Source organism: Semicossyphus pulcher, unplaced genomic scaffold (genome assembly GCF_022749685.1).
Source record: "Semicossyphus pulcher isolate SPU_LCO1_2020_fin unplaced genomic scaffold, fSemPul1.0.p SCAF_11, whole genome shotgun sequence".
NCBI classification, from domain to species: Eukaryota; Metazoa; Chordata; class Actinopteri; order Labriformes; family Labridae; genus Semicossyphus; species Semicossyphus pulcher.
In genome coordinates, this window is record NW_027211615.1 from 1,424,696 (window position 1) to 1,438,308 (window position 13,613).

Here is a 13,613-nt window from a genome sequence, read left to right on the forward strand (position 1 = left end):
AAGCAGAGATGTTGGAAAAAGCTTTTGCTCAAATTCACAGTTCAGACAATATTAGTGATGAAGGAAGGAAAGGAAGGGAAATGACCATAGCAGAGAATGAAGAACTCGTACAACAGGAGGAAGACACTAATGATTTACTTAACAAGCCATTCACAAAGACAGAATTAAACCGATCCCTTTAGAAAACCAAGATGTCAGCACCGGGTCAAGATCACATTTGTTATATCATGTTGAAACATCTCAGTGAATCATCCGAGGATATTTTGTTGGAATTATATAATAACATGTGGGAGGGTGGGAAACTACCACAAAGCTGGATGGAGGCAGTTGTAGATCCAATACGCAAACCAGGAAAAGATTGTACAAACCCATTATAGGCCGATTGCCTGAACATCCAACACGCAAAATAATAGAAAATTGGTAAACGAAAGGTTAACATATTATGTAGACAATAAAGGGTATTTATTCAATTACCACAGTGGTTTTAGGAAGGGTAGAAACACCATGGACACAGCACTATGTTAAAATATGAAATCAGGACAGCACAAATACACAGAGAAAGTGTCGTGGCTGTATTTTTTGATATTGAGAAAGCGTACGATACGATGTGGGGACAAGGGTTATTAGTGAAATTGGGTATTAAAGGCCGGGTATATACATGGATTAGGACTATTTGTTTGGGAGATCAATACAAGTACGAAGTGGAAAGCAGTACACACGGGCATTCGATATTGACAATGTTACACCTTAAGGGAGCATAATAAGTCCTTTATTATTCTCAATTATGATAAATGATGTGTATGCAGAAATAATGGTCATATAAATGGGCTGTTACATTTTCTGTAGAGAAGACAAAGATAATGTGTTATACCAGGAAGAGAATTGGTAGTGAGGTAAACATGAAATGATATAACCACGAGCTGGAGAGAGTGAAACACTATAAATTGTTAGTATTATGGTTTGATGAGAGAATTACACGGGCTGTACATATTAAGAAAGTAGTGGACAAATGTAAGAAAGTTTTGAATGTAATGAGGTGTTTAGTAGAAAGGGACTGGGGGGCAGACAGAGCTGCTTTGAAGGCCATATACACTGGATTAATTAGATCTGTGATAGATTATGGTTGTGTGGTGTATGGACCAGCAGCAAGCACTTCTCTGAAAAAGTTAGACAATATTCAGTATCAGGCATTGAGATTCTGTACAGGTGCATTAAAAACAACTCCAACAGCAGCATTGCAGGTGGAAATGGAGGAGATGCCTCTAGAGAAGAGAAGGATACAGCTTTCATTGAGTTACTGGGTTAACTTACAGGGCCATAGCCGAGAACACCCAACACAAATCACCATTAAACCGTGTTGGGAAAAGGAGAGAAGGAAAACAAAAAGCGTTGAGTGGACAATGAACCAAAGAGCGATAGAATTTAATATAGCACTTGTGCTATATTAAATTGTGAAATCCATTGTTTCATCAACGTTTGATTACAATCAAACACAATATTAGAACAGGAAAACAAGTATAAAGAAGTTATGTATAATTCATTCATCATACAGGAAGACATTGATAGATACAACAGTTACGGCCAGATTCACACAGATGCATCAAACAATCCAGTAATTGAAGTAGGAGAAGCATTTATTGTACCAGAGTTTCACATCAAAGTAGGTAAGAGGGTCAATAATCAAGCCCTCCTGGCGCATACTCTGATTTTCTAACTGAATTCTCAGAGTTTTTATCAGATTTAGTCCTGAGTTCAGATAAAATAATTATTGTAGGGGACTTCAATATTCATGTAGATGTTGATAATGATAGTCTTAGCATGGCATTTATGTCCCTTTTGGACTCTATTGGTTTCACTCAAAGTGTAAACCAGCCTACTCACCGCTTTAACCACACCCTCGACCTTGTTCTAGCTTATGGCCTTGAAACCGAAAACTTAATTGTCTTCCCACAAAATCCTCTTTTATCAGATCACTATTTAGTAACATTCGATGTCCTATTAACCGACTACTCTCCAGTTAACAAAAATGTACTCACAAGATGTTTGTCTGATAGGACTGTAGCTAAATTTAAGGAAACAATTCCAGCTGCTTTTAATTCTTTACCACATCTGTTTACTACAGAAAGCTCTTATGCTAATGTTAGTCCCTCTCAGCTTGATCAGTTTGTTGATAGTACTGCAGGTTTGCTGAGAAGTACTCTAGACTCGATTGCCCCCTTAAAAAAGAAGATTATTAAACGACAGAGGCTAGCTCCATGGTATGACTCAGAAACTCGTAACTTGAAGCAAATGTCGCGTAAATTTGAAAGAATGTGGCGATCCACCAAAACAGAAGAGTCTCGTTTACTCTGGCAAAATAGTCTTAATAAATACAGGAAGGCCCTACGGCATGCTCGAGGTGTCTACTACTCCTCCCTCATAGAAGAACATAAAAACAATCCCAGGTACCTTTTCAGCACTGTAGCCAGGCTGACAGAGAGTCACAGCTCCACTGAGCCAAGTATTCCTATAGGCCTCAGCAGTGATGATTTCATGAGCTTCTTTAATGACAAAATCCTAAAGATAAGAGACAAAATTTGTAACCTCCGGCCGTTAACTGGTGCAGATGTACCTTTGGAAACTGCTCAAAAACCTGATGTTTACCTTGACTGTTTTTCTCCAATTGACCTTCCTGAGCTAAATTCTCTGATATCTTCGTCTAAACCATCAACCTGTCTTTTAGACCCGATTCCAACCAAGCTGCTTAAGGAAGTCTTTCCCTCAATTAGCACTTCTTTACTAGATATGATCAATATGTCTTTATCGACGGGCTATGTACCCCAGTCTTTTAAACTAGCTGTAATTAAGCCACTTCTTAAAAAGCCTACCCTAGATTCAGGCACCTTAGCTAACTATAGACCTATATCTAACCTTCCTTTTATCTCAAAGATCCTTGAAAGCAGTCGCTAATCAATTATGTGACTTTCTTCATAACAACAGTTTATTTGAGGACTTTCAGTCAGGATTTAGAGTCCACCATAGCACTGAGACAGCCCTTGTGCGAGTTTCAAATGATCTACTTACTGCTTCAGACAGAGGACTTCTCTCTGTACTCGTCCTGTTAGTTCTTAGTGCCGCTTTCGACACGATAGACCATCACATCCTGTTACAGAGATTAGAACATTTAATTGGCATTACAGGATCTGCATTAAGTTGGTTTAAATCTTATTTATCAGATCGATCTCAGTTTGTTAATGTTCATGATGTGTCCTCTATGCAAACCAAAGTTAGTCATGGAGTTCCACAAGGTTCTGTGCTCGGACCGATTCTTTTTACCTTATATATGCTTCCTCTGGGTAATATCATGAGGAAACACTCCATTAATTTTCATTGTTATGCAGATGATACTCAATTATACTTATCTATGAAGCCAGATGAAACCAATCAGCTATCTAAACTAGAAGCATGCCTTAAGGACATAAAGATCTGGATGACTAGAAACTTTCTGCTACTTAATTCAGACAAAACTGAAGTTATTGTGCTCGGCCCAAAACACCTTAGAGACTCTTTCTCTAATGATATAGCTGCCCTAGATGGCATCAGCACTACTGTTAGGAATCTGGGAGTTCTATTTGATCAGGATATGTCCTTCATCTCCCACATAAAACAAATATCAAGGACAGCCTTCTTTCATCTTCGCAACATAGCAAAAATCAGACACATCTTGTCTCAAAACGATGCAGAAAAACTAGTCCATGCATTCGTTACTTCCAGGTTGGATTATTGTAACTCGTTACTATCAGGCTGCCCTAATAAGTCACTAAAAACTCTGCAGCTGGTACAAAATGCTGCAGCACGTGTGCTGACAAGAACTAGGAAGAGAGAGCACATCTCTCCTGTATTAGCCTCTCTGCACTGGCTTCCTGTAAAATATAGAATAGAATTTAAAATCCTTCTTCTTACTTACAAAGCTCTTAATGGTCAGGCACCATCATATCTTAAAGAGCTCATAGTGCCATATTACCCCTCTAGAACATTGCGCTCCCAGGATGCAGGCCTGCTTGTGGTACCTAAAGTCTCTAAGAGTAGTGTTGGAGGTAGAGCCTTCAATTACCAGGCCCCCCTCCTCTGGAACAATCTACCAGTCAAGGTCCGGGAGGCAGACACCCTCTCTTCTTTTAAGAGTAGACTTAAAACTTTCCTCTTTGATAAAGCTTATAGTTAGGGCTGGCTCAGGCTTGGACTAGCCCATAGTTATGCTGCTATAGGTTTAGACTGCCGGGGGGATCTGACACACCAAGCTTCTCTCTCTCTCTCTCTCTCTCTCTGACTCTCTGACTCTCTCTCTCTCTCTCTCTCTCTCTTCCTCTCTCTCTGACTCTCTCTCTCTCCCTATCTCTATCTGTCATATTAATGCAGCTCATTAACTCTGTATTTTCTGGTCCCATTAACATTACTAACCACATATCTTCCCGGGAGTTCTTGTGCTCCCTTGTCTTGAAGGTTCCTGAGGATCGTTGCTGCAGACCACCTGCTGCTGTGGACCTGCTCGACTGCAACACCTACTAACATCAGCCTTCCCCATAGTATCATTATTGTTGCTGCTAATGCTAATAGTAGACCTGTTGACTTCAACTGTTACAATTACGATTACCTCAGCCTTTATCATTACTCTGCTTCTCTCGCTAATTTATTTATTTATTTATTTATTTAGCCAATCTTCACCCTAGTCTACCACTATTATTGGCATTGTAACCATAAGTATATGTCTGTTGTTGTTCATGTAACAAGGACATATGTTGTTGTGGTAACAAGAACATGTGTTGTTGTTGCTCTCTTTGCCTGTCTCTATCCTGCATCTCCTTCTATCCCATTTTCGGCCCATCCAGTCGAGGCAGATGGCTGTTCAACATGAGTCTGGTTCTGCTCGAGGTTTCTGCCTGTTAAAAGGAAGTTTTTCCTTGCCAATGTGCCGAATTGCTAAGTGCTACTCATGGTGGATTGATGTTGGGCCTCTCTTTAAATAACTTAACAAAGAGTCGGTCTAGACCTGCTCTTTCTGTAAAGTGTCTCGAGATAACCCTGGTTATGATTTGGCGCTATACAAATAAAATTTGATTGATTGATTGATTGATTGATCTTAGTATACACCAGAGATATGATGGCAATACTGTTAACAGTGCAGTGGGTCGAGGATACGAGACCATTAAAGGCAATCATCTGTTCAGATTCAAGTTCAGCACTAAACAGTTAGCAGCACAGCCATTCAGACAGCAGACCGGACATTTTGATTGGAATACAACAAACACTATACAGAATTCAAATGATGGGTCTTACAGTGATATTTTTATGGGTACTGGCACACACTGGCATTAGAGGAAACAAACTGACAGATAAGGTGGCAAAGGAGGCGACAAAAAGAAGTAAGGCTGAGTTAAGCATTAGCATAAGTAAAACTAAAATCAAAGGCATTATTAAGCAAAGACTGAAGGAAAGATGGCAAAAGCAATGGGAGGAAGAGCGGAAAGGTGGGTGGTTCTACAGAGTTAAAAGGAAAGTGGGAGAAATGAGGTGTGCAAGTAGGAACAGAAGAGAGGAAACAGTAATATCAAGAATCAGATTTGGACACACTGGTCTTAACAGTACACTATTAATAATAGGTAAGCATAATACAAGCAGGTGTGATTATTGTAGGCAAGAAGAGACAATAGAGCACGTCATATTACATTGTAAGAAATATGAGGAAGAAAGAAGACAAATGATTGAAATGTTCAGAAAGCAAAAAGTACAATTGGATTTAGTAGATATCTTACAAAAGAATTCAAGTGAGTGTTATCAAAATTTTACTTATTATTATTACTTATTATTATTATTGTTGTTTTTTAAATTGTATTTATTTTATATATATTTATTTTTAATTATTATTTTTTGGGGGTTATATGGTATATTTAGATCAGGGGTCGGCAACCTTTGGCACTCGTGCCACAGCTGGCACGACACGGCATAATCATTGGCACGCCGGCACCTCTCGGTGACGGCCCCAGCCTTGGCTGGTTTCTTGTGTTTGAGTGACAGCAAGATCTCACGCCCACATTCCCCTCAGCGCTGTGTAGCCGCCAGTGCCATAGAAGAAGAAATCTTCCGTAGTAGCCGCTGTCCGGTCCTCCCGCCCACATTCCCAGAGACCCACGTCAGATGTGTAAGATGTAGTAGCCTAGAAATGGCAACGCCGCCCGCTAAAAAAGCTAGGGCATTTCAGCCCTCATGGACACAAGAGTTTGGTTTTGTTTTTTTGAAGGACCGTGCTGTGTGCACTTTATGTTGTGAGAATATTGTGTGCCAAACGTCAAGTGTTAAGCGGCATTTTGAGACGAAGCACGAGAAGACTTTCAAAGACCAAGCAGATAAAGCAGAATCAATTAAGCGTGCTGTGTCCAGGTATGAAAAACAAGCCAACTCCCTCAAAGTTTTTGCTACTGTTCAAAATCACGCCACAGAAGCTAGCTATCGTATTGCTCATTGCATTGCTAAGCATGGAAAGCCCTTCACAGATGGCGAATATATAAAGGAGGCTTTTCTCAGCTGCTCAGATAGTCTTTTTGGAAACTTGCCAAACAAAGAAACAATCAAGACAAGGATAAAGGACATCCCCACGTCAGCTAGAAGTGTTCAGCGACGTATCGATGAAATGGCAGAAAATGTCAGAGTTCAGCAAACAGCTGGGTTGAAAGATGCTACGGTATTTAGCATAGCACTTGATGAAAGTGTGGACGTGAATGACATCCCGCGTTTGGCAGTCATGGCAAGATACTGCGATTCATCTGTGAGAGAGGAACTCTGCTGCTTGATGCCAATGCCTGACACAACAAAAGGTGAAGACGTAGCCAAGGCGTTAATTGAACATTTTGAGGAACGAGGGATTAACATCAGGAAAGTGTTTGCGGTGACAACAGACGGCGCACCCGCCATGGTTGGGAGACAAAAGGGAGCTGTCAAACTGATTGAAGAAAAAGTCGGCCACCCCATCATGAAGCTCCACTGCATAATACACCAAGAAAATCTGTGTGCAAAAATGTCAAATGCAGATCTTAATGAAGTTATGGCTACGGTGGCAAAGGTTATTAACTTCATAGTTAAACGATCTGCGCTGACACACCGACAGTTTCGATCCCTGCTCGAGGAGGTGGACAGCGCATACACAGATCTCCCTCTCTACTCAGCAGTGAGATGGCTGAGCTGCGGAAAAGTTTTGGAGCGATTTGTCAGCTGCTTTGATGCTATCAAGGCCTTTCTGGCTGAGAAGGGACAACATCATCCACAACTGGAGGACGAGAGGTGGATTGTGAAACTTATGTTTCTCGCGGACATTACGGGACACCTCAATGAACTGAATGTCAGACTGCAAGGTGCAGGACAAACTGTTTTGGACATGTTTGAGACATGGACGGCTTTTGTCGGTAAGCTGGCAGTATTCTCAAATGACATTGCTACATCCACTTTCCGCTACTTCCGACACTTGAAAGAGCTGTCCTCCCAGTGCAACATCAGCACCGCTGAAATAGCCGCATACATGCGTGAGTTGGAGTCTGAGTTCACAACCCGCTTTGGGGATTTTAAAAGGTACGGACCAATGTTTTCTTTCTTGATCAAGCCCGACAGCTTTGATGGACATGATTTGGATGCATCTCTGATAGAATGGATGGATATACAGGACATGGAGATGCAGCTGATAGAGCTGAAGAGCTCAACACTGTGGGTGACAAAGTTTGCAGAGCTCCGAAAACAGTTAGAAACCACAGCTGTGCAACATCACGGAGCCTGCATCCTCACATGCTGGACATCTGCACCAGAGAAGTTCAGCTGTCTCCGGGACATTGCACTGGCTCTCTTGTCAGTCTTCGGGTCAACATACCTTTGTGAGCAGGTATTCTCACACATGAAAAATGTGCTCAGCCCCACCCGCAGTCGTTTATCGACGGACCACTCTGAGGCATGTTTACAACTAAAAGTGACAAACTACAAGCCCCAGATAACAGAGCTCAGCCAAGCAAAGCAGGGCCAGGGATCACACTGACTGGTAGGCATAGTAGTGAATTTGTTTTAGCCACAGCCCACACTTATTTTTAGTTAAACATGTTGCTGTTTGCCCATGTATTTAAAATGTTGTGGCTGTTTTGTTCTGATGTAATAGAGTTGGTTTTTTTGATGCACCGTAGTGTCTGCATTTCCACCCAGTGCAATATGTTTTAAACAAAGTTCTGAAAGCAGTGTTTTGAAATGAGATCCCTCTTGTGAATAATGGGAACATATCTTTGAAATGTGATTTGATGTGGCCTATGGATAGAATAAAATTCCTGCTATGTTGGAAATGTTCTTGTATTTTGTGTCATATTTTAACATTATGCTATTTGGCACACTCATTGACAAGAAAATTTCAAATTGGCACTCAATGTCACAAAGGTTGCCGACCCCTGATTTAGATATTTGATCCACACTCCATTCCAGTTGGTGGCGGTAATGCACCAACCGCCGAGAAAACACAAGACGAAGAAGAAGCTCTCTCCTGCAGAGCACAGTTAGCATGTAGTGATGTGACAGCGTCTTACAGGAGCAAAGTAATCGTAGAAAAGACGTCAGCGTTTAGTTTTCTTGTCCTTCTTTGACTCTTGGATGTGTGGAAAATGTCCGGGTTTCAGGATCTTAAAGATTTATTCAGACGGCGGCTGCTCGCTGCGGTTATCAGAGACGAGGCAGGACAAACAACAACATCCGGATACGAAGAGGAGCTCCACCGCCAAAGAAAACTGCTGGATGTGATTGTAACGCCTGAAATAAAGCTGCGGAGAGCAGGTTGGTTTTCTTTCTAAAAAAAAAAACTTTGTTTATTGGGCTTAAATACTTCTTTGTGGCTTTTGTGTAATGATTATAATATGTAAGATAATTAGATTTTTTTTCTCTACGTGCACATCACACACCTTTACCTGAAAACAGGCTGTTTCTCTGATCTCAGGAAAAGAGGGTTGACACGTTGTTCTCGCTGGACAATCATATGATGATCGTATATACCTTGATGCATTGCTGTAGAATACAGCACAGTGTAGAATACGGGTCAGTGACAAATAAGGGTGGGCAAGATGAGAAATTCCAAAAACCTTTTCAAAACTTGTTTTAAAAGCATTTATCAGGTTTGGTAAAATGTAGATTTCATATATATGTTTGTTTCATGTCATTTGAAATTATATTTACATCATTTATACATAAGGAAAGACTAAATGCGCCTGAAAATGTCAAGTGGTGTAACCCCCAAATAATGAGAAATATTTAATGTTCTATTCAGCTAGTGTGTATGTAAATGTGCTCAGAGAAATAATAACTCAGTTATAAAAGGATCATGCGATTTTTATTTTTTTAGGATTATCTATAAATACTTTTTGTATGAATTTTTGCAATATTGGGTGAGACATATGCTGAAATCAGCTCGGTTTTCTAAATATTCTGTGACAAATTATGTGAAAAAAAACCAAACACATGTTATTCCACTGCAATAGGGGATAACATTTTATTCCAAATGAATTTTCCTGTATATTTTGATATTTTGATTAAAAATACTGGTTACGCCAATTGACACAAATCGGTTACACCAACTGACCATGTTGCTTCTACAGTCCAAGGCCATTGTTTGTCAAAGAAATTGACACTGAAAATCAAAGCATGACATAAACAAGGTCGACTGAAATCAATGTGTTAATTTAATTTAATTTAATTTAATTTAATTTAATTTAATTTAATTTCAATGTACACTGCTCAAAAAAATTAAGGGAACACTTAATCGTCACAGTATGACACCAAGTCAGTTAAACTTCAGGGATATCAATCTGTCAATTTAGGAAGCACGAGTGATTGTGAATCAATTTCACCTGCTGTGGTGCAAATTACAGAGACACCAGGTGCAATGGAGAGGCAAAAGCAAGACAACCCCCAAAAAGGGAATGGTTTTGAATGTGGTGGCCACAGACAGTTGCTCTCTCCTGATACTTCCTGACTGCGTCTTCTTTAGTTTTGTGTTCTGCTAGTGGCCTTGTCACTACTGGTAGCATGAGGCGGTACCTGCAGCCCAATCAGGTTGCACAGGTAGTCAAGCTCCTCTAGGATGGCACAGCCATACGTGCGGTCGCAAGACTGTTTGCTGTGTCTCCCAGCACAGTCTCAAGAGCATGGAGGAGGTACCAGGAGACTGGTTGTTACACGAGGAGAGCTGGACAGGGCCGTAGAAGGGCATCAACTAAGCAGCAGGAGCGATATTTGCTACTTTGTGCGCGGAGGAACAGGAGGAGCACTGCCAGAGCCCGACAACATGACCTCCAGCAGGCGACTGGCTTGCATGTTTCTGACCAAACAGTCGGAAACAGACTCCATGAGGGTGGCATGTGGGCCGACGTCCTCTAATGGGACCTGTGCTCACAGCCCAGCACCGTGCAGCTCTATTAGCCTTCGCCAGAGAACACCAGAATTGGAAGGTCCGCCATTGGCACCGCGTTCTCAGATGAGAGCAGGTCCACCACTTTTTCAAAAGATATAACACTGAAAACTTTAAAATAGTTTCACATAATAAGTGACTTTATATTACATGTTTAATCAGCAGAATAAACTACTGATATTTTTACAAAAGTGACCTCAAACTGAAAGGCCTGTAATAGGAGTCCAATGGTGTAACTGGTTACATCATTTGACATTTTACTTTAAAATCTAATTTTACAGGCATTATCATGGACACCTATGCAAGCACATTGCCTTAGTGTGAACATTTCAAACATTATTTTTAAAGTAAAAACACATCTTTATAAGTATGATGTATTATCAAAGTGTTTCTAAGGTCATACCATTTGACATGTACCTTGAAACATACCTGACTGTTGCCTTATTCTGTCAAATGAGTAACTAACTTTAGCATCCAGCAGTTTGGATCATCAGGGGTCCTTCTTTGTGATTTCATTTCCTGTCGCACAGTCTTCTTGCACAATATGACAAAATGGCTCCTTAAAGGCCGCCTTGACATTTAAGTTTAAGTTGACATGACTGACACGTTTCCCCAAATTATATATAAAAATCTGAAAGATGATGTTTCATAATTTTTATTTACTATTGAATATCACTAATGTAAGATTATGCCAAACTAGTTTGTAGGGTGTTTTATTTAGAGTTTCACCTTTTTTAAGCAAGTCTAATTTTTTGGTACAATTTATTTTGGTTACACCACATTGACATTTTTGACATAATCCACACAGTATTGTATCAAAATTTATCAAAAACATCGATTTAGCATTAGGGCCTTAAAAAAGAGATTGCTTGAAAGTCATTTTTAAGTTTTTTATTTAATTTTAACCCTTTTAAATTTCATTAAACCACAGAGACACCAAAAAAAAGGCGTCACGTCATTGACCCATACACTAGCCAACATTACGGTAATTAGTTAAAATCATGGACTGTATAAATAGTGGACGTAGTCTCAGTGACGTCACACATAGGTTACTGAAGAATAGTTTTGAAGCCCGAACTGAATTATTTATGGTGTTTTATTTATCTTGTTTTTTTATCATTAATTTTATCTGTCTATAATTGTCTGTTGTGAAGCACTTTACCTGCTTTAGAAAAGTGCTATACAAATAAAGTATTATTATTATTAGAGCCCGACCGATTTTATCGGCCGACATTCGCATTTCGCAGATATATAGTCTCTGCGTATATGTCCTCTGATATGCTCCGATATTAAGAACTTCAGTTTTTGCAGTGCTGTGAGAGAAAGTCGTTACACCTAGAGATGTTTCAGTCCTGAATGATTCTTTAAAAAAGAACAAATCTTTTCATGCATTAAATTCTTTCCTTTCGTCCATTCTGCTCCGCTCGCAGCTTTCCAATTCCTCCTTTCTTGCCAGACTGATTGATGTTAGCACACACTGATTGATGTTAGCACGCACTGACTGATGTTAGCACGCACCAATTGCCTTTTGAAGGAGGGCTGTATGTATCAAATCAAATGACCATCATTGGATAGGAGAACTACAGAACGTATCGCATGACCGAATCTCTCTCTCTCCTCTCCTCTCCTCTCTCGTTCACTGAACGAGAATGGTCCTCGTGAAGGAAACGTAAAGTGAAGTCAGCTAAAATCGGCCAGTTTTTTGGTAAATGATCTTTAAGGCCATCAAATAAACTGTGCATGAGCTCTAATGATATTTTTATTAATCAGCACAGGCCTCTTAGATGTTTATTTGTTTTTTTTAAAATGTAGAAAAATACAATTGTTTTGGTATCGTTCATTCATTTTTTTTCAAACAGCAGTGTTGGGGGGTACTCTGATTCAATACATTACAGCCTTAGGCCCTGTGAACACACAAGGAGCCTCATTCACCTTCATTAGTCTATAAAAAACATATAAGCAAAACTGTAACGCAGACTCGCAGCACTGAGAGGGGGCGAGCACCGGCACCGAGGGAGGGAGGGAGCGGGCCATCGCTGACTGAAGTGATGATATGATATAAAACTTAGTTTGATCATGAAGCCTTTGCAGCTCTGTGTGAAATATTTGAATTATACAGCAGACTGCAGTCTCAGTGACAGACAGACAGTTTGAGCCTTGAGGAGGGGCGAATGACTTACCGATCATTCATAAATGAGACCGGGTCATCTCTCGGTCGGTAACGAAATTAGTCCCAACAGGTCATTCTGATCCTCGACCATGACAAACTAAGGCGGTGGGGGTATATCGTTCAGGCTTCCCACATCAGCAGTTCAACAAACTCAAGTTAAAATCACAAGTAATCAGCCAAACAAAGCTTGCTATCAGAGCACCGCTGTTTCTCTCAGTTTTAAATTCGATAGTAATGAAGGTACAGGAGCTTTAAGCTTTATTGTCTGCTAGTTTCACAGTGGTTATGCTCTAAACAACAAGCTTACCCTTCGATTCCACAGGATCCGTCTCCGGCACGTTCCGTCTGCGCCACGACCTCCGAAGTCGATCGCACCCATTCAAGTCAATGCTTTTGATCACGCGTCAAGCTCAACAGAGCAGATCGTTCCAAACAGGAAGTCACACATGAAAGCAGCATACAGCATCCGGTTATTTCAAAATAAAACACCATGTTCAGACCTGTACAGACTCCCGTTTTTTCCTGTTTATTTTAAGATCAACACACTGAAATATCGAAAAAAGACGCTTTTAATTAAGTAGTGTACTCTATGGTAGCCATGCTAGCCATGGTAGAAGCACAATAATCACGGAATGATTTCCAAATGAGCAGATAATCAACCTCGGAGGTGCAAACTGAACTGTAGTTTGTGTGTTGCTCTGTTTAACATTGATGTTATTGCGTGATTTCTCAATTCTCTCGCGATAATGTAGCTCTCCCGTGATCTTGTGATCTCGCGAATCCAGCTGCTTGGGCCAGCGCTCCGCTGCGCTGCGGACCAGACACGCTTCCTGTGGGCGAGGGCTCATGCCGTTTACGGACCAGAAAAGTGGCGCTGACGGAACGTGCCGGAGACGGATCCTGTGGGATCGAGGGGTCAGTCACACCTGCTGCTCCTTACAGCAGCGAAACACACACACGCCTCATAAAGATGCTAAAGTTACGACG

The 13,613-nt window shown here is 40.7% G+C and overlaps 1 protein-coding gene across 1 annotated transcript; it reads left to right on the forward strand.

Moving 5' to 3' along the window:
• Window positions 1–3,319: 3,319 nt before the first annotated feature.
• On the forward strand, window positions 3,320–4,204 carry LOC138611398 (uncharacterized; the record flags this gene model as incomplete). Its single annotated transcript, XM_069684483.1, has 1 exon — window positions 3,320–4,204. A coding segment is annotated over one exon (885 nt), but the record flags the coding sequence as incomplete, so codon positions are not given.
• Window positions 4,205–13,613: the final 9,409 nt, after the last annotated feature.